Here is a 20,379-nt window from a genome sequence, read left to right on the forward strand (position 1 = left end):
CATATCTTGACATTTTATTTAAAAAACAAAATGACTGTGCCCTCTGGTGGACAAGGCCTTTTAGTAAATATGTTATACACCACACCACCATTATAATCACATCATTGTCATGCTTAAGAAAAAAATCCAGTCACACATTATCACTCCACTCTAAACACCAAACCAACAGAGTAGAAAATCAAAAGCTCAGTCTGTGGTATACTTGTAGGATTTGTTACATCCAACAAGATTGTTGCTCTAAAAACAAAAGGAATTCTAAGTGGACTGAGCTTACGGTGGGAACACATATCCTCTAAAATCACCTCCTAAACTGACAAATGGTCAACATAAGCCAGTAAGGAATATTTATTCACATTTTATACTCTGTAGTACTTGACAGATCCTCTAAAAACATAAGGGCTTTAAACATGTTAATCACTTACATAACTCTTAACAAAATCTTTAACAGCAAAAGAGTTCAGAAACAAATACAGAAAGTAAATCTGTGAAAACTTAAGAGGCAGCAGAGAAATTCTTTAGTTTTGTGAACAAAAGTGAATCCTGACTAAAAAGAATTCTTTGGTAATGAAGCAAAAAACATATTGTTTTCTGTTTTTGTTTTTTGAAACAAACAGACCTTCAAGCATTCATTACTCATCACATCATTTGCCATTTGCAATTTGTCATAACTCAGTCACAGTTGAGCATAATCTGGTTAACTGAAGTTGAATACAAACTAGTTATCAATCTAATTAAGAGGGCCAGAACTCAAAATTGCTGATGGAAATGGTCAGATCCCAGCTACAGAAATTATTTCAGTATTAAGTATTCAAAGAGAATGACTGGCAAAAAGGGATAATGCAGGTAAACATAAAATAGAACAGTACAAAGTAATAAGGGTATTAGTACTAGTAATTAGTTTTTCTGTTAATTTCAAAGACAATGATTACAGATTCATTTATAAAAGAAATGAGAAATATATTGAATGTGGAAAAAATTAATTATTTCACTATGGCAAATTATCATTGAGATAAGAAGTGGAATATTACCAAATTCCCCAGAGTGGTCAGACATTCTTGTATACCAGCAGTATATAAGACTACCTGTTTCTCAAATCCTTGCTGGCCATTGATATTGTTACACTCTTTATTTTCACTAATCTCATGAGTGTGAAATGGCATCTAGTTGTAATATACACAAGGAGGGATTTTTAGAGATATAATAGCAAAAAAAAAAATTGACATTTTATGTATCTACCAATAAAATAATGAAAAAATTATGGCATATTCATAAAATGAAGTATTATGCAACAGTTAAAATGAATGCAGACAGTATAATACAGATAAACTGCAAATATAGTGTTGGGTGAAAAAAAAGCAAGTTTAAAAGGCACAGCAAACAAACTTTAAAACCAGGTGCAACAATGTTTATAGATTCATATAGAAGGTGAAAAATGTTTTATAACATAAATGGGAAAGATATAAATTTCAGGATAATGATTATCTGTGAGGAGGAAGATGAGGGAATGAAATTTGGAAGGATAAAAAATGCTTTGGGCGCCTAGATGGCTCAGTCAGTTAAGCATCCGACTCAATTTTGGCTCAGGTCATATCTCATGGTTCATGAGTTTGAGCCCCACATAGGGGCTCTGTGCTGACAGTGAGGAGCCTGCTTGGGATCCTATCTCTCCCTCTCTCTCTGCCCCTCCCCCACTCGTATTCTCTCTCTCTCTCTCTCTCTCTCTCTCTCTCTCTCTCTCTCTCTGTCTCTCTCTCTCTCTAAGTAAATAAACATTTTTTTAAAATGTTTCAATGGCACTGGTAACATTTTATTTCTTCTTAAAAACCCAAATTACTAACATCTAGGTGGTAGGTATATAGGATGTTCTATTATTCCCCTACTCTATCCTCTGTTTGAAATATTTCATAATTTTGGGCAGCCTGGGTGGCTCAGTTGGTTAAGTACCGACTTCGGCTCAGGCGATGATCTTCCGGTTCGTGGGTTTGAGCCCCACGTCGGGCTCTGTGCTGACACCTCAGAGCCTAGAGCCTGCTTCCCATTCTGTGTCTCCCTCTCTCTGTGTCCCTTCCCCGTTTGTGCTCTCTCTCTTCTCTCTCTCTCTCAAAAATAAATACGTTTAAAAAAATTTTTAAATAAAAGAAATATTTCATAATTTTTAATAAGTGAAAGCAACCTAAACACAATGACAGCCAATGATAGAGGATCGGTTACATTATGGTATAATTCAAGTATTGTAAAAAAAAAAAAAAAAAAAAAAAAAAACTATGATGACATGAATGCATATATATTTACATGAAAAGATATCCATGATACTGGATATGCCATGATATTGCCAAATTTTAAGAAGACACAAAATAGCATATACAAACATATTTTTAAAATGGAGGAATAAGAGTGTCTATAGGAAATTCACACAGTTATACCCAAGTCTACCACTGCAATCTCTTTGTTGTAGAATTATATGATTTTCATATTCTTCTTTATACATGTCCTATAGTCTCTCAATTTTTATGGTGAGCATATATTGCTTATAATCAGAAAACTATTTTTTCATGGGAAGAAGAATAAAAATTTACTTTTACCATTTCAAATTGAGAACACTAGCAAGGAAATCTAGTGAAAACTACTAAGTGAACAAACAACACAGAAATCCAGTAATGAAAACAGGGAAGTTTGGGGAAATGTGCTGAGTTAGGAGACCAGACATCTTAGCCTTCTTTGACTTATAAAGTGGTAGGAAACTAAACAGGTCAGTGTGGATGGGCCCAAGGATGACAGAAGAGACTAGGGCCCAAACTGCAGAAGAAAAAGAGCCATGGTCTGATTTGGAGTATTCTACACAAGATGGGAGGAATATGTGTAAACTTTCCATGCTTTCCTTCAGGCTCGCCTCCCCTTCACTCTCTCCACGCTTCTTTTCCAAGTGATTAACTGTCATGATGAAATAATTCTTCACTATTTTCCACATCTTAATGAGATGCTCTGTTCCCTGATAAAGTTAATAAATGAATGAGCAATCATTACCTTAGAAATTAATAGGAAAAGTTTTATTTTAAAAGCTCAAAATTCACTGAAGAAGTGCTCTTTTTGTACATTTGTGCATTTGAGAAATGTCTTTAGATTTTACAATTCCTATTTTGTGTATAAACTGGTATGGTTTTACTTCTTATTTTGATGTGTCATTTCCTTATTTATCCTTTGAAAAGAGAACTCTGACCTTTGTTTCAGTCTACAAATTGAAGGTGATATTGTGACAGTTAACAAGTTCCTGGGAGCTAGGAAGCCACGTATATCCAGCCTTAGCAAGACTTCTTCATATCACAAAACTAGCCAGTGTTCTGGGAGGGAAAATAGAGTAAGTAGCTATTAAGCATCTTCCCTACAAAGAAAGCAAAGGAGGCATCACAAATAAGGCATCCGAGCAACCACATTTCCTTGCAATGTTTGCATTTTCCTTCACTAGAGAAAAAACAAAATCTCTCTTCTAATCTCAAGCCTTTGTATTAAACAAAATCATTTCTTACAAAAGAATCTCGAAGTTAACCAGTAAATTTTCAAACAGTCTAGTTTGTGGGAAATTAACTAGTGATAACATAGGGTGCCAATTTAAGAATAATTATCAGGAGAAATAAATCATATGTCATATAAGGAAAACCCTTTATTTTGTACCTTTGTTCCCAATACCGGGAATGATACAGTCAAGGACAAATTTGCATTCCAAGACCTTCATCGTCTAGGTCTTCTCCTCATAACACGAAGAACATACACTAAGTACTAGATTACAATACCGTATACAATGATCATAGTATATGTAGCCCAAAAGGTAATATGCTGAAATTAAGATTTGCCATTGATAGCTATACTCAAAAAATCAGATGCTAGGCTTACTGATTAAGGCTTCCTTAAAGATAAATCTTGTTTTGAATTTTTTAGTAATCGTCATTATCTCCTCTACTTATGAAGTCACTTCTTAAAAGTATAGCAGTAAGAAACCTAGAAAAGTTTGATCCTTCTGAGACTGGCCTTCAATATGTAACTAAATTACTCCAACTGTATTGATAATAAACTGGAGTCTAGCAAGACAGCTTGCTAGCATGACAAATCAATACATAAAACCTTGACTATTCAACAATGCTCTAATAGTTGGTTATTCATATTCAAAAGATAAAAATAGAGGCCTATCTTACAGTACACCACCAAATAATTCTGGGTAAAGACCTCATGAGCATGGAGTGGAGAGCATGGGGAAACTATAAATTTTTGGAGTAACAGAAGAAGTCTAATGGGAACTATCAGTAATGAATTCTTAGTGAATGTCTAACTCTGGACAATGACCACGCCATACAGTATTTCATTGCCAGATCTCCTACAAGATATTTAGATTTAAGGGAACATATTGATGCCATATATCTTCTCCTCAGATCTGAGGCACAGCCACAGGGTCTTTAAACATTAAAAAAAAAAGTTAAAAAAATTTAAAAAGTACCTGCCAAAACAGCCAATCAAACTCTGTAACTGAAAACACAGAGCTTCCCCCAGGGAAAAATATCAAACCCTTTTTTAAAACTACAATACTAACACGCCATATTTTAATCCAAGATTCTCATTTTTACATTAAAACTCAAATTTCTTTGGATTTCTGATTTTTATATACTTGAATATTTTTTTGAATGTCAGAGGGGGATAGAAAAGCCTCTAAACACCATTTGCTTACTATTGGCATATACAGCAATGGAATGTAAACATACAATTTCAACTGACATGTGTTACATTATAAATATCTGATCTCTTATAAATAATAGAATCCAAGAATATCATAAAACCTACAGAATATAGAATATATGCCCACCAAAACTATCCCACCTAAACTCTCTGAGCAAAGTTTAAAAGTAAAATATTTCTCAGCCACATCTCTTAATAACTATATTGTGCTTTTAAATTAACTTGCTTATACTTTTAACACATTTGATTGGTTTTACAGACATTTCACTACAGCGAGCTATCCCCATTTCATCACCATCAAGTCCTCCTTGTAAACAATAATAGCCTATCATTTGTTAATTCTGATTCTGAGCAATGTCAAGCCAGCCATGCAAATATAAAAGATGTCCATAATGATCCAACAATTTGTTAGAACATTCTCTCTTTATTGCCACTTCCTGGGCTTGCCCTATATCGTCACAATGCAAAAAGTAGGCAGATATTTAACACTACTCTTTCTTTGACAGTGAATATACAATTTTGTCAAAGTATCTTTTAAATGTAAACTGAATTTACAATAGCAGAGTAACAGAGGAGCACCAAAAAGACTATGGTTATCAGGAGTTAATGGAACTCTTTAAACAAGCTTACTAAGAAGAAAGACTCTTCAGTGAAAGGATTGCCCGACTCCTTAGGCTGAATGAAAGAAAGGATGCCAGCTCAAAATCATTGGTAAGCAGAGAAATGCAAATTACAACAAAATAATACTTTTTGCCCATCAGATTGGAAAGGTTAAAAAGACTGGTAATATCCAGTGTGCAAAAGGGTTTAGAAAAATGGATATTCTCTGGGGCACTTGGGTGGCTCAGTTGGTTACGCATCCAACTCTTGGTTTTGGCTCAGGTCATGATCTCACGGTTTGTGAGATCAAGGCCCTTAGTCAGGCTCTGAAGCGACAGCGCAAAGCCCTGCTTGGGATTCTCTCTCTCCTCTCTCTCTGCCCCTCCTCCCCGCCTGGCCACCACCACAGGCACATTCTCTCTCTCTCTCTCAAAATAAATAAATAAACTTTTAAAAAATTGAGTATTCTCATGCAGTGTTAATAGGAATAAATTAGTACAGCCTTTTGGAAACGAAATTTATTTTATCTATGAAAATTTCAGATGAACACACCCAGGGACTCCTCAATTATACTTCTAAACCTCTATCCTAGAGAAATAATTTAATTTTGGATAAGAAACCAAAATATCTGTCCATGGGAAATGGCTAATAAATTATGGTCCTTCATATTACAGAATACCATGCAGTGCTTACTAGGAACATGCTAGATCTATAGGTAAAGCTGTGAAAAAATCTCTTAGACATCAAATGCTAAGTGTGGGGAGGTGGGGAAATCAAATTTCAGAGTTAACACTGTAGTGGAGATCTGTCATTCATAGTGCCCCAAATTTTCTGAAACCACTTTCTCCATACGATGAATTCTACCTTCCCAAAGTAGACTAAAACAACAAAAATAAAAACAATAACAAAAACTATAAACCGTATTACCCAGCATCCATCATAGCTAGTATTTCACTTAAAGTACATGGCTAGTAACTATGTGGCCTACAGGCAAATAGAACAATCAAGGTGTAAGATTTGAGAAAGAGCCTGGCAAAGGATATTTCTTTAGCTTGGGTGGCATGGCAGTGGAGGCAGGATGTTTTGAAGTAAGACCACAGAGGCATACTGATGGGAGAAAAGGTGATGTGCTTTGGGGGTCAGTGGCTGCATCAATCCTTTATCAAGCCATTTTTACAAGGAGGTTCTGTGCTTTGTTCCTGACAATTTGGAAACTGCTTCTCCAGGATATGATACTCTGGACATCTTTAGCTAGAGTTGATTCCATTATAAAAATTAAGAAACCTTTCATATACACAAATGGTCATCACTTAAGAACTTCTTGAGTTCATAAATTTTGAACTAAAAAGCACCACATATTCAGAAAAAGATCTGAAGGTCTGTAAGATCACATAACACCCTGATGTTAACACTGAAGAGGGAAATGGGATTGATATGTATAGATGAGGAAGGGGTGATGGCAGGCTTTTCCTTTTTCCTCAATATACTTCTTTTCTGTTTAAATATTTTTACAGTAAGAAATAGTCCTACAATGCTGGGAGTTTGTTTTAATAACTTAAAATCTTCAAAAAACTAAAAACTAATATGCCCCTCCTAAAGGTGTCTGTCATCCTAAATGACAATAATAGTTTTATGGTACTTAAAAGTGGAATTTTAAGAGAGAACAACCTGAAAACATTCTGTGGTACATATATACACAATTTCATGTATTCTAACTTATATAACATAAAAGCCTCATATTATCTTGTAATGGGGAAGGACTTTCTAACCATAACCCCAGAGGTAGAAGGAAAGCATAGCAATTTTTAACTACATAAACAAAACTACTGAAACCTTAAAGTTAAAAGATGAAAGACAAACCAGAAAAAATGACCTAAAACACATATAGCAAATAATAGATTAATATTTCCAGTATATAAAGAATTCTTAGAAATCAGTAAGAATAGACATTTTGTTTGTTTGTTTTGAGAGAGAAAGAGAGAAAGGGGGAAGGGGCAGAGAGAGAAAGAGAATCCCAAGCAGGCTCCATAGTGCTGTCAGCGCCGTCTGATGCAGGGCTCAGTCTCACAACTATGAGATCATGATCTGATCCGAAATCAAGAGTCAGATGCTTAACCAGCTGAGCCATCCAGGCGCCCCAGTAAGGATAGACATTTTAGTTTAAAAATGGGCAAAGAGCATTAACAGGGAATTCACTCTCTTATTCACATGCACGCATTCACACACACACGCGCGTACATACACCACACACACACACACACACACACACACACAGGGCAAAAGACATTAATATGTTCAATCTCATTAGATTTTTTTGTCAATTAACTAAAATTTGGTAATATTTAGTATTGAAGAGGGTATGGGGATAAAACACAGTATCAAACACTATTGGTGGGATTCTAAACTGTCCCAAACTTTCAAAAGGCAATCTGGAATATACAATAAAATTTTAAATGTGTTCCATAACAAAGCAATTCTACATTTGGAAATGTATCTTATGCAAATAAATAGACAAATACAAAAAAATGAAGACATTCACTATAGCACTGTTTATAATAGCAAAAACTGGACAACTTAAAAATCCACATGAAAAATTAAACAAATAAATGTTCAAAAATTCATAGTATTTCCTGATAATGCAAAACCTTCTAGCCACTGCAAATAAAAACATAGATCCTTCTCCAATACCATGAAATGATGTTCTAGATAGCAAATTAAGTCAAAAAGCCTGGAAACCAAGTAGCATGTTTCTATCAATGTTAAATACAGATTCATTATATAAGCAAACACTTACACAAATATATACACACACTTATATCTATAAACACACACACCCACCCACACTGGGCATATATCTTAGAAAACAGTTTAGAAATACATACCAAAATGTTAACAGTGGCTAGTTCAGAATGATTAAATTATCCAAAAAAGTGAATACTCTGAAACTTTACAATGAATATGTATGGGTTTTATGATAATAGTAAGAATATTTTCATTCTTTAAACAAATAATGAGCAACAAAAATCACCTTACTAAATACCTTGTGCTTTTACCATATATTACTATTTTCTTACCTTTAAACCTTCAGCTGGAAGTCTATAACCAAATCTTGCTGGAAGGTCATCAAATGTCTGAGATGCATTTTCAAAATTATACTAAATATAAAATTAAAAACAATCAAGTTACAACCAAGTTACACATAACACTAAAAACAAAAAGGTTATTTAAGTTGTCATTTCCACAATTTGATCCACTAACGCAGCTTAACACAATTAAATCAATTTTGTAAACATACATTCACTAAAATAGCAAGGAATATATACAATTTACTACATATACAACTGCATAAATTAGATTCTAATTTCACATAATTATTAAACAGCAGCAATTCTATAACATTAAACCACTCACTACCTCCTGAGTTTTTCCCACAATTTCCTAGCAAGGAATTTTCTTTATTTATTTTTTTAATGTTTATTTATTTTTGACAGAGAGAGCAGGAGTGAAGGAGATGCAGAGACAGAGGAGGACAGAGGATCTGAAGCTGTCTTTCCCCTGACAGCAGAGCCCGATGTGGGGTTTGAACTCACAAACCATGAGATCATGACCTGAGCCAAAGTCAGACACTCAACTGACTGAGCTACCCAGGAGCCCCCACTCCCAGCAAGGAATTTTCTAAACAGATTATTTTCCTGCAAGAGTTCCATCTGACTTTCTCTAAAGGGTCTCATTTAATAGAAGAGATATACAGGATATCTGGCTCTAGCTTACGAAAGATGCCTTTTCCCCAGAGTAAAAAGAAGCATCAAATCATTTTTAAGAAATTATCATTTCGGAGGAGTTAGAATGGCAGAGAACTATAGGGACCTGGATTTCCCTCATCCCTCAAACACTGCTGTTTTGAGGTCAGAACACTTGGAGCACCCACGAAATCAGCTTGCAAAGGGACACAAAAACCTCCACAGGTGGAGGGACACAGCTTAGCAGAACTGAGATGCATGTATGTGAATTGGGGGAGATAAAACGGTGGCATAGACACAGAGTGGGGGAAACCCTTCTGTGGAGAGACAAAAGGGAAAGAAAAAGAGGCTGTGGAAGTCCGGTATTGGAAGTCCCTCTCCAGACCACAGATCAGGAAACAAGAAATAGGGAGAGTGCCAGTTTGCACTTCATAAACAGTCTTAGGAGCTGAAGACTGGAATTTTCAAAAGTGTGGGGCTTTCTCTGGACTGGAGCCACTGCCATATGTGGGCACCGGGGGAGGAGGGGAGCCAGCCCCAGGCATGGTAGGATCTCAGGGGGCACTGGGAGAGAACAGTCCCCTTCCTCGAGTACTGTGGGAGGAGGATATGTTGCCCCTCCAAGGACAACAACCCTGCAGGTGCCAGCCAGAGGCCCTTTGTCGACTGGGCAGAGTGGCACTACCCCAGAACCAGGTTTGCACAGAGTGGGATCCTTTAAAACATCCGGTTTTGAATCCTGGCAGAGTGCCTAGGAGACATGGGGGGACTGTGGTGCAGGGCAAGCTGACTGCTGACACTGCTCTGTGGGCATTGCCTGAACAGCGTGGTTTGAGATACCCAGTGCAGGGATGAGAGACTGGGGTGTCGCCATTTTTCTCCCCATCACCAACACAGTGGGGCCTCAGAGAACAGGACAGCCACCCCCTGTGAAGGTGGGACCGCTTACACCAAACCCCGCCCCTCCATGCCAGGCAACAGCTTATCTACTTGAGCAGGACTGACACCGAGTGAACCAGACTGCCTCTCCTCCAGATCAGCACAGCCACCAGTCCCAGGCACCAACAGACAACTGTCCTGCTGTTTTATGTGTTCTGGTCTTCTTTTTCCTCTTTTCTTTCCTTCTCTTCTTTTTTCCCTTCTTTTTCTTTCTACCCTCTTTTTTTTTCCCCCTTTGGAATCAGGCTCATAGTTTCTGATTTGATTTTTGGTCAATTCTTATTATACATATTTCTTTCTTTCATTCTTTCTTCTTTCTCTGTTCTGGTTTGTTGTTGTTGTTGTTGTTGTTGTTGTTTAATCAAGCAGTTTTACTCTACTGTCTTTACACCTTTTCTGTATCTCCTTCTTTATTTTCCTCTCTCTCTGGATTAAGCCTTATAGTTAGTTTCTTTGATTCTCTGCCTGGTCTTTTTTTTTTTTTTTTTTTTTTTTTTAACCCACCCCTTTCATTTTCCTCTTTGTTTGGGATAAGGTTCACCAACCCCCCCCCCCAACCTTTCCTTTTTTTCAAGGTTACTTCAATGAACAAATCAAAGCACACCTGGTAGAAGGTCCAAATGATCCACTACTAAGAGCAGTGGGATAGAGCAGCCAAATACACAACAACAGAGGGCTACCCGAAGTGCCAGGCCCTGGACAGGGTATGACTTCTTTTTAATATAGTAGTACTCGCAGGTGCAGGTCATACAACAAGCTATCAAAATGTAAACGACAAAATGACGAACCAGAAGAATTCTCCTCAAAAGAAATTTCAGGAAGAAATGACAGCCAGAGAATTGCTCAAAACAGATATAAACAATATATCTGAACAAGAATTTAGAATAACAGTCATAAGACTAATAGTTAGCTGGGCTTGAAAAAAGCATACAGGACAGCTTAGAATCTATTGCTGCAGAGATCAAAGACCTAATAGTCATGATGAATTAAGAAATGCTGTAAATGAGATGCAAATAAACTAGATGCAGTAACAACAAGGATGGAAGAAGCAGAAGAGAGAATAGGTGAAATAGAAGATAAAATTCTAGAAAATGATGAAGCTGAAAAAAAGAGGGAAAGGAAATTACTAGACCATGAAGGGAGAATTAGAGCTCTAAGTGATTCAATGAAACAAAGTAATATCCTCATCATAGGAATTCCAGAAAAAGAGAGAGACAAAGGGGCAGAAGGTTTATCTGAACAAATTACAACTGAGAAATTCCCTAATCTGGGAAAGGAAACAGGCATCTAAGTCCAAGAGGCACAGAGAACTTCCTTCAAAATCAACAAAAACATGTCAAACCATGACATAGCAGAGTGAAACTGACAAAATACAAAGAGAATTCTGAAAGCAGCTAGGGACAGACAGGCCTTAACCTACAAGGTAGACACATAAGGGTAGTAGCAGAGATGTCCACTGAAACTTGGCAGGCCAGAAGGGAGTGGCAGGAAATATTCAAAGTGCTGAAGAGGAGAAATATGCAGCCAAGAATCCTTTATCCAGCAAAGCTGTCATTCAGAATAGGAGAGATAAAGCCTTTCCCAGACAAACAAAAACTGAAGAAGTTCATGACCACTGAACCAGCCCTGCAGGAAATCCTAAGGGGGACTCTGTGAGTGTAAAGCAGCAAAAACTACAAAGGGCCAGAGACATCACCATATGCACAAAACCTATAGATAACACAATGACACTAAATTCATATCTTTCAATAATCACTTGAATGTAGATGGAATAAATAAATGACCCAGTCAAAAGACACAGGGTTTCAGAATGGATTAAAAAAACAAAAACAAAAACAAAAAATAAGATTCATCTATATGCTGCCTACAAGACTACAAGAGACGTATTTTACACCTGAGGACACCTGCAGATTGAAAGTGAGGGGATGGAGAACCATCTATCATGCTATTGGATGGTGAAAGAAAGCCAGAGTAGCCATACTTATGTCAAACAAACTACATTTTATGACAAAGACTGTAAAAAGAGATGAAGAAGGGCATTATATCATAATTAAGGGATCTATCCATCAAGAAGAGCTAACGATTGTAAACGTTCATACCCACAATGCGAGAGCAACCAAATATATAAATCAATTAATCACAAACATAAATAAGTATATAGATAATAATATCATTATTATAGGGGACTTTAATATTTCACTTACAACAATGGACAGATCATTTAGGCAGAAAATCAATAAGGAAACAACAGCTCTGAATGATACTTTGGACCAGATGGACTTAACAGATACATTCAGAATTCTTTACACAAAACAGAACACACATTCTTCTTGAATGCAGCACATGGAACATTCTCCAAAAGAGATCACATACTGGTTCACAAAACAGCCCTCAACAAATAAAAAAGGACTGAGATCATACCATGCGTATTTTCAGATCACAACGCTATGAAACTTGAAATAAACCACAAGAAAAAATTTGGAAAGCTCCCATATATAGGGAGGTTAAAGAACATCCTACTAAAGAATAAATGGGTCAACCAGGAAATTAAAGAAGAAATTTAAAAATATATGGAAGCAAATGAAAATGAAAACACGACAGTCCAAATCCTTTGGGATGCAGCAAAGGCAGTCCTAAGAGGAAAATATATTGCAATTCAGGCCCATCTCAAGAAGCAAGAAAGGTCCCAAATACATAACCTAACCTCAAATCTAAAGAAACTAGAAAGCCAACAGCAAAGAAAGCCCAAAGCCAGCAGAAGAAGAGAAATAATAAAGATTAGAGCAGAAATAAACAATATAGAATCAAAAACAAAACAAAAAAAAAAAAACAAAAAACAACAACAACAACCCAGGAGAACAGATCAATGAATCTAAGAGCTGGTTTTCTGAAAGAATAAACAAAATTGATAACCCCCTCGCCAGACTTCTCAAAAAGGAGACAGAGGACCAAAACAGATAAAATCATGAATGAAAGAGAAGAGATCACAACCAACACCACAGAAATACAATTATTACAGAATACTACGAAAAATTATATGCCAACAAACTGGACAATCTGGAAGAAATGAACAAATTCCTAGACACCCATACCCTACCAAAACTCAAGAGGGAATAAATAGTAAATTTGAACAAATGCATAACCAGTGAAGAAATTGAATTGCTTATCAAAAATCTCCCAACAAATAAGAGTCCTGGGCCAGATGGCTTCCCAGGGGAATTCTACCAGAAATTTAAAGCAGAGTTAATACATATTCTTCTCAAGCTTTTGCAAAAAATAGAAATGGAAGGAAAGCTTCCAGACACATTCTATGAAGCCAGCATTACCTTGATTCCCAAACCAGACAAAGACCCCACTAAAAAACAGAATTACAGGCCAATATCCCTGACAAACATAAATGCAAAAATTCTCAACAAGATACTAGCAAATCAAATTCAACAGTGTATTAAAAGAATTATTCATCACAATCAAGTGGGATTCATTCCTGGGCTGTGGGGCTGGTTCAGTACTCACATATCAATCAACATGATACATCACATTAATACAAGAAAGGACAAGAACCACATGATCCCGTCAATATATGTAGAAAAAGCATTTGACAAAATACAGCATCCTTTCTTAACAAAAACCCTCAAGAAAGTCAGGATAGAAGGAACATACCTTAACATCATAAAAGCCATATATGAAAGGCCCATAGCTAATATCATCCTCAACGGGGAAAAACTGAGAGCTACCCCCTTAGATCAAGAACACGACAGGGATGTCCACTCTCACCACTGCTGTTTAATAATGTTGGAAGTCCCACCTCAGCAATCAGACAGTAAAATGAAATAAAAGGCATCCAAATTGGCAAAGAAGTCAAACTTTTACTCTTCGCAGATGACATGATACTCTACATGGAAAACCCAAGACTCCACCAAAGAAACTGTTAGAACTGATACATGAATTCAGCAAAGTCATAGGATATAAAATCAATATACAGAAATCGGTTGTATTTCTTTACACCAAGAATGAAACAACAGAAAAAGATATCAAGGAATCGACCCCTTTTACAGTTGCACCAAGAACCATAAAATACTTAGGAATAAACCTAATCAAAGAGGTAAAAGATCTGTAAAAGATCCACATGTTTTCACTCATATGTGGAATTTGAGAAACTTAACAGAAGACCATAGGGGAAGGGAAGGAAAAGTAAGACACAAACAGAGAGGGAGGCAAACTATAAGAGACTTTTAAATACAGAGAACTAAGGATTGATGGGGGTGGGGGGTGGGGGGTTGGGGGACTAGAAAAATGGGTTTTGGGCATTGAGGAGGGCACTTGTCGGGATGAGCACTGGGTGCTGTACGTAAGTGATGAATCATGGGACTCTACTCCTGAAGCCAAGACTATACTATATGTTAGCTAATTTGACAATAAAAAAAAATATTTGCCTACCCTTACAGGTATAGGTTCCTACACTACAATATTTATTAGTTCTCTACCACAACAGAGAAAAACAAAGCAAGGTTTCTCTATAATTGTAGAAGATAATAGTAATGATGATTGTTAAATGAGTTTGTTGTGTTATTTAAGAATGTTTAATCTGCTATAGAGAAAACCAGAGAAACAAGGAAGATAGATGAAACTAGGCAAAGATAGTAAACAAGTAACTTTTGAAACACAGGCAATGCTTACCTGATGTATTAGAAGTTAAGACAGCTTTCTGTAAACAGTAGGCCAAAAATAGAAAAAAAAAAAAAAAACAGAACACATTGTTTTGAATATAGGTAAAAAAGATGGAACAAAGTGAGATTGTTATGTATAGACAGCAAAGGACAGTGCGAAAGGATCAAGCAAAACTTTATTGTGAATTATTTATTTATTTATTGAGAGAGCGTGCACACACTCGCAAGCAGACGAGGAGGCAGAGGAGGGGGGGGGGGAGAGGGAGAGGGAGAGGGAGGGAGAGAGGGAGAGGGAGGGAGGGAGGGAGGGAGGGAGAGAGAGGGAGAGAGGGGAGAGAGAGAGAGAGAGAGAGAGAGAGAGAGAGAAGCAGGATCCACGCTCAGAGTGCCGAGGCCAATGCAGGGTTCGATCACACAACTCTGGGATCATAATCTGAGACGAAATCCAGAGTCAGATGCTAAACTGACTGAGCCACCTAGGCGCCCCAGATCAAGCCAACTTTAAATGTTCACAAAGCATGGATTAGGTCACAAATGCAGACTGAGAGCTTTGCTCAATCAGTCATTGGTGATCCCCATTCTAGCCTAATGTGTCGTCTTCCAGAGACATGCAGAAAAACAGTTCTGTGGGTAAGAACAAGTTATAGCTACGTTCAGATGTAAATATCTCAAGTCTCTTCAATAAAGCAAACAAATTTTGGATCTGAACACCTTCCATCTGTCAATTCCCCTTGCTCACCCTCAACTCAGGTCCTGGTGACCACACCGTCACCAGAGAAAGTTGACGTAGCATAAAGACAGACTGGGTATGCTAATAACGGTTAATACAGGATTTGAGCTGTGTGGTTCTCGCATTTCGCTTGAATCTTATCCTGAGGGTCTTAACGTACCCATCTTCTACCTGTACTTCTCGTTGTATGTTTGTAGTTAATTCAATAAAATGTGTGATTCAAACATCTGTATTTGGTCACTGAACCTATCCATTACCGCTGGGATAGTCAGCCTGGCAGTATACTTGGAAGCCAACACTGTTTCAGGGTAATTTCCTACTGTAACAAGAATTCGTATTTGCAGAGTGCTCTATGGTTCACAAAGCGCTTTACAGTCACAAAGGGCTTTTATATCCATTACCACCATGTATCTTTTAATCTCTTAAGTAAGAAACCTCTCTTCAATTGATTTAAGTGTTGAACTTGAGAAACTCACTTAACTCTTCCAAGACCAAAGACACTACTGTAAAATAAAGAAATTGATCTACATCAATATAGATAGACCAAAGAAAAAACACAAATGTGTGCAAGTAGTACTGTTTTGAAAAATGTACTTTTAAATTCAGGAAAGGAAAATCTACAACTGCAGTAAGCTTTTTATCTTATCACTTCCTATTATTAAGGAGTTTCACTCTTTTGGCTAAAATTTCAGAAATAAAATGTCTAGCTTGAGCAACAATACTTGTAACAATGGGACTTGGAATAAGTTTGGTCACTGAGTGAGATCCGTTTTGAAATTCATTTGACTTTCCTTAACAGCAAAATAAGGATTGTCCCACACTGCCTCTTATACTCACATTGTTTAAAAAGAAAACAATATTTCTATCATGAACAAAACAAAAACATCTTTAGCACAAAAGTGCTTTACTTTAGTATTGGAGGGTGGACTGCTGCTCATGAAATTAAAAAATGCTCACTGTGGGGGTGCCTGGGTGTGGCTCAGTCAGTTAAGTGTCTGACACTTCATTTCGGCTCAGGTCATGATCTTGTGGTTCATGAGATCAAGGCCCGAGTCAGGCTCTGAGCTAACACTGCAGAGCCTGCTTCAGATTCTCTCTCTCCCTCTTTCTCTGCCCCTTCCCTCCTTGTGTGCATGCATGCACACTTGCATACTCTCTTTCTCTCTCTCTCTCCCTCTCTCTCACAATATAAATGAATAAACATTAAAAAAAAAAAAAAAAAAAGAACGCTCACTGTTAAAATTTCTGAAGTAGAAAATAAAGTTACTCCTCTCTGGAATTCCATCTCCAGTTACTGCCATATATTAGTTTTAATCCACTTCTTTCAAAAAAATCTTTTCCTTAACCAATTCTTTCCTTCAACAGCAGGCTTAACAGATTTAATTCAATTTAAAAAGTTACAAATGTTAACAATTATTGAGCATTTAGGAGATCATGTTAAACACCTAACAGGTGTTCATTTATTTAATCCTTAAAAAATCTTTATAGGGGCGCCTGGGTGGCTTAGTTGGTTAAGCGGCCAACTTTGGCTCAGGTCATGATCTCACAGTCCGTGAGTTCAAGCCCCGCGTCGGGCTCTGTGCTGACAGCTCAGAGCCTGGGGCCCGCTTCGGATTCTGTGTCTCCCTCTCTCTCTCTGACCCTCCCTCATTCATGCTTTGTCTCTCTCTGTCTCAAAAATAAATAAACATTAAAAAAAAAAAAAAAAGAAAAAAAAACCTTATAAAGTAGGCCACTATTTTACCATCCTCATTTTACAGATTGGCCACAAAATGTTAACAAAAATTTGTTCTAGGGACACCTGGGTGGCTTAGTTGGTTGAGTGTCTGACTCTTGATTTGAGCTGGGGCATGATCCCAGGGTCATGGGATCAAGCATGTCACTGAGCGTGGAGCCTACTTTAGATTCTTTCTCTCTCTCCCTCTGATTCTCTCCACCGCTCATGCTTTCATTCTCTCTAAAAAAATAAAATAAAATTTAATTTAAACAAAAGAAAAGAACTTGCTCTAGTAAATCAGAAGAACCAGGATTCTCACCCAGGCAATCAGGTCCCAGAGTGCTGGCTCTTAACTCAGTGCCCCACACTGTGTCTCATACAGTCTCATTTCATAAGTAAATGGAGACTTAAGAGATATGAAGCTATTTGTCCAAGGTCATGCGACTACAGAGCGGCAGAACTGGATTTCAATTCAGTTTTCAAATCTGTTGCAGGAGCTCTTAACAACCATGCTATATAATCTGATACATTCAGACCACTAACCACTGGATGCTTCTCTCTTACTCTGCCCACTGACCCTCACAACTACCTACCAAGAAGTAAATTCTCTCTGACAAATAAATCCCTACAACAGAATCAAAAGGCAGACTGGGAGTAAACCAAAATCGGCTTGTTTGACTCTCTGAAACCACATTAACATAGGTACTACTTTTCAGTAAGATCATGGCACAGCTCAAAGCTAACAAGTCACTTGTAGCCTATATACCTGAGAATAGTCCACATCGATCTGGTTATCTCTAAAGTGTAATGCCTCTGCCAAATCTAAAGCTCCATGTTTCTAGACACAAACCTACATAATTCATAACATCACATTTCATTTTGGGTCAAAGAAGAGAGATATGATAAAAGATGATGAAGATGAATTGCTAACAGAAATAATAATCATTTAAAGTATCAGGGTGCCTAGGTGGCTCAGTCGATTACGTGTCTGACTCCTGATTTTGGCTCAGGTCATGATCTCACGGTTCATGAGATGGGAGTCCCACATCAGGCTCTGCCCTGTTAGTGCAGAGCCTGCTTGGGATTCTCTCTCTCTCTCTCTCTCTCTCTCTCTCTCTCTCTCTCTTTCTCTCTCTCCCCCTTCCCCACCCACAAGCGCACACCCACTCTCTCTCAAATAAACTTTAAAAAATCAAGTCCCAAGGAATAAATGTTATTAAAAGAAAATATGAAAAAATTAAATCTCCAAGGAAAGTTAGTAATCAGTTCAAACATTTATTGAATTCCTACTACATATTACTCTCACTCGGCACCAGAAACAAAGTATAGTAAGACACAGTTCTGCCTTCCAGGTACTCACAATCTAGGGGACTTACTGAGTAGTCAGCAACACACTATAGTAGCATCTCCATATTCTCTTAGAACTCTAACCAGCTGGACAAATACTGTTGTCAGGGAAGTAACAAATGGTAGAATTCAACCGCCAAAAATAAAATCATCTGAATTTTATCTTTTCAAAAGGAGCATACTAATACCAGCCCAAAATGGACCAATCTGATGTCCAACTTCTTTAAATCTCCACTCAGATTTCACGATGCTCTTATTCACGTAAAAGGAAAAGCTAACATTTTCTTGCTCTTGACTCATTTCCTTTCGATGCTTGTGTTACTGATCTAGTTCCTCTGCCTTGATATTTAGTTCCTTTTTTTACTAGTTACTGCCTTCACAATCTACTCCCCTCCAGCTATTTCTGCATGGTCAGCCTTCTATCCTTTGGTGTCAGCATAATGGTCCCATTCTGATGGTTCCTTCCCTAGATGATATCAACATACATTTCACATTTACCTGCCTGAAACACACGGAATACTGCTGGCAAGCACTAATTGTTCTTCTATACCTAATATTTTATTTTGTCTCTCCATTAACAAAAAAGCAAACACCTTGGGCCGTCTCATATACTGCTCGAGGAAGTGAGTGAAGGATGAGGAGAATGATTATATAATGAAGATAAAAAAGATAAAGCATTTACTGTGTGTCTGATACTGTTCTAAGTAGTTTACCTTATCTAATCATCATTACAACATACCAGTTTACAGATAAAGAAACAGAAGCACTTACAGTGGCTAAATAATTTGATTAAGATCACACAGCTGGTTAAGTTCCCAGAGCAGTCCACTGAAGCTCCTTTAACCCATCACAGAGCTAAACCATAAAATAACAATCCACTTCAGGTAAAAAGGAAAGAAGGAAGTTAAAGGAGTGGCAGATATTACAAAAAACAGAGGAAGGGGAGGGGAGAATATAAAAGAAATCAAAGGAGAAAAGCCAGACATGGAGAACTTCATTCCCTATCAGTCCATAAATCTTCTACTTCACTTCAAAAGTCATCCCAAGACTATTCCAAGGACTCTGGGGACCAAGTTAGAGGGAAATTTGCATATCAATGGACTCCTAGTCCTTCAAGGTTCCACTTCTACTCCATCTAGACTATTCCAGAAAAATCTAATCAACCAGTTCCTTACTAAAGAGGGTAACAGTGAGAAATCTCATAGGGATTTGAGTTGCTATGCTTCAAAAGTTGGGATACAGAAACCAGTCTGGCTCTCCCAAATTCCACAATGATCCTCAACACTTCCACAAGTACCACAGTATACAGAAACATGGCTGAGCACCACATCAAGCTTCGGTCAGCAACAATTCTGGCCCTTCTGTTTCTAGAGTGACCTAATGTCATTAAGCAAATCACTTGCACCTAGAAATTTAAAATAATAAATCTTTAGCATAGCACCTAGAGTATAGATGTGTAGACACACATATATACATACACACACAGTTAGTTCTTTTTCTGGCTTCAAAGAAATGAGAAACAGGAAATATATACACTTCCCAGTGCAGAGGACAGTAAAACAACCTAGAAAGAAACACTAAGGTTTTGAAGAGCAATCTTCTTTTCTAAAAACTTTTCTATCTACCATCAAAGATCAGATCATTCTGCTTCCCTTCTCATTAATATTAATCTGAGGTTGAAATTTCCTATAAGCATCTTATATAATTTTTAAAAATATCAAGGGGTGCCTGGGTGGCTCAGTCAGTTAAGTGTCCGACTTTGGCTCAGGTCATGAACTCACGGTTCGTAAGTTCGAGCCCTGTGTCGGGCTCTGTGCTGACAGCTCAAAGCCTGGAGCCTGCTTCAGATTGTGTGTCCATCTCTCTCTGCCCTCCCTCGCTCACATTCTGTCTGTCTGTCTCTCTCTCTCAAAAATA

At 37.4% G+C, this 20,379-nt stretch overlaps 1 protein-coding gene across 5 annotated transcripts in view; it reads right to left on the reverse strand.

Moving 5' to 3' along the window:
• Positions 1-20,379, reverse strand: part of RNF13 (ring finger protein 13) — a 163,086-nt gene that overhangs the window by 114,904 nt on the left and 27,803 nt on the right. For all 5 annotated transcript variants that reach the window (XM_019439402.2, XM_019439420.2, XM_019439394.2 and 2 more), the window contains one exon: positions 8,397-8,477. In XM_019439402.2, coding sequence (XP_019294947.1) covers positions 8,397-8,477 — 81 coding nt within the window. Of the gene's footprint in view, positions 1-8,396; positions 8,478-20,379 lie in introns of those variants that run through there.

Source organism: Panthera pardus, unplaced genomic scaffold (assembly GCF_024362965.1).
Source record: "Panthera pardus isolate Hobbes unplaced genomic scaffold, ASM2436296v1 HiC_scaffold_16, whole genome shotgun sequence".
Classification (NCBI taxonomy): domain Eukaryota; kingdom Metazoa; phylum Chordata; class Mammalia; order Carnivora; family Felidae; genus Panthera; species Panthera pardus.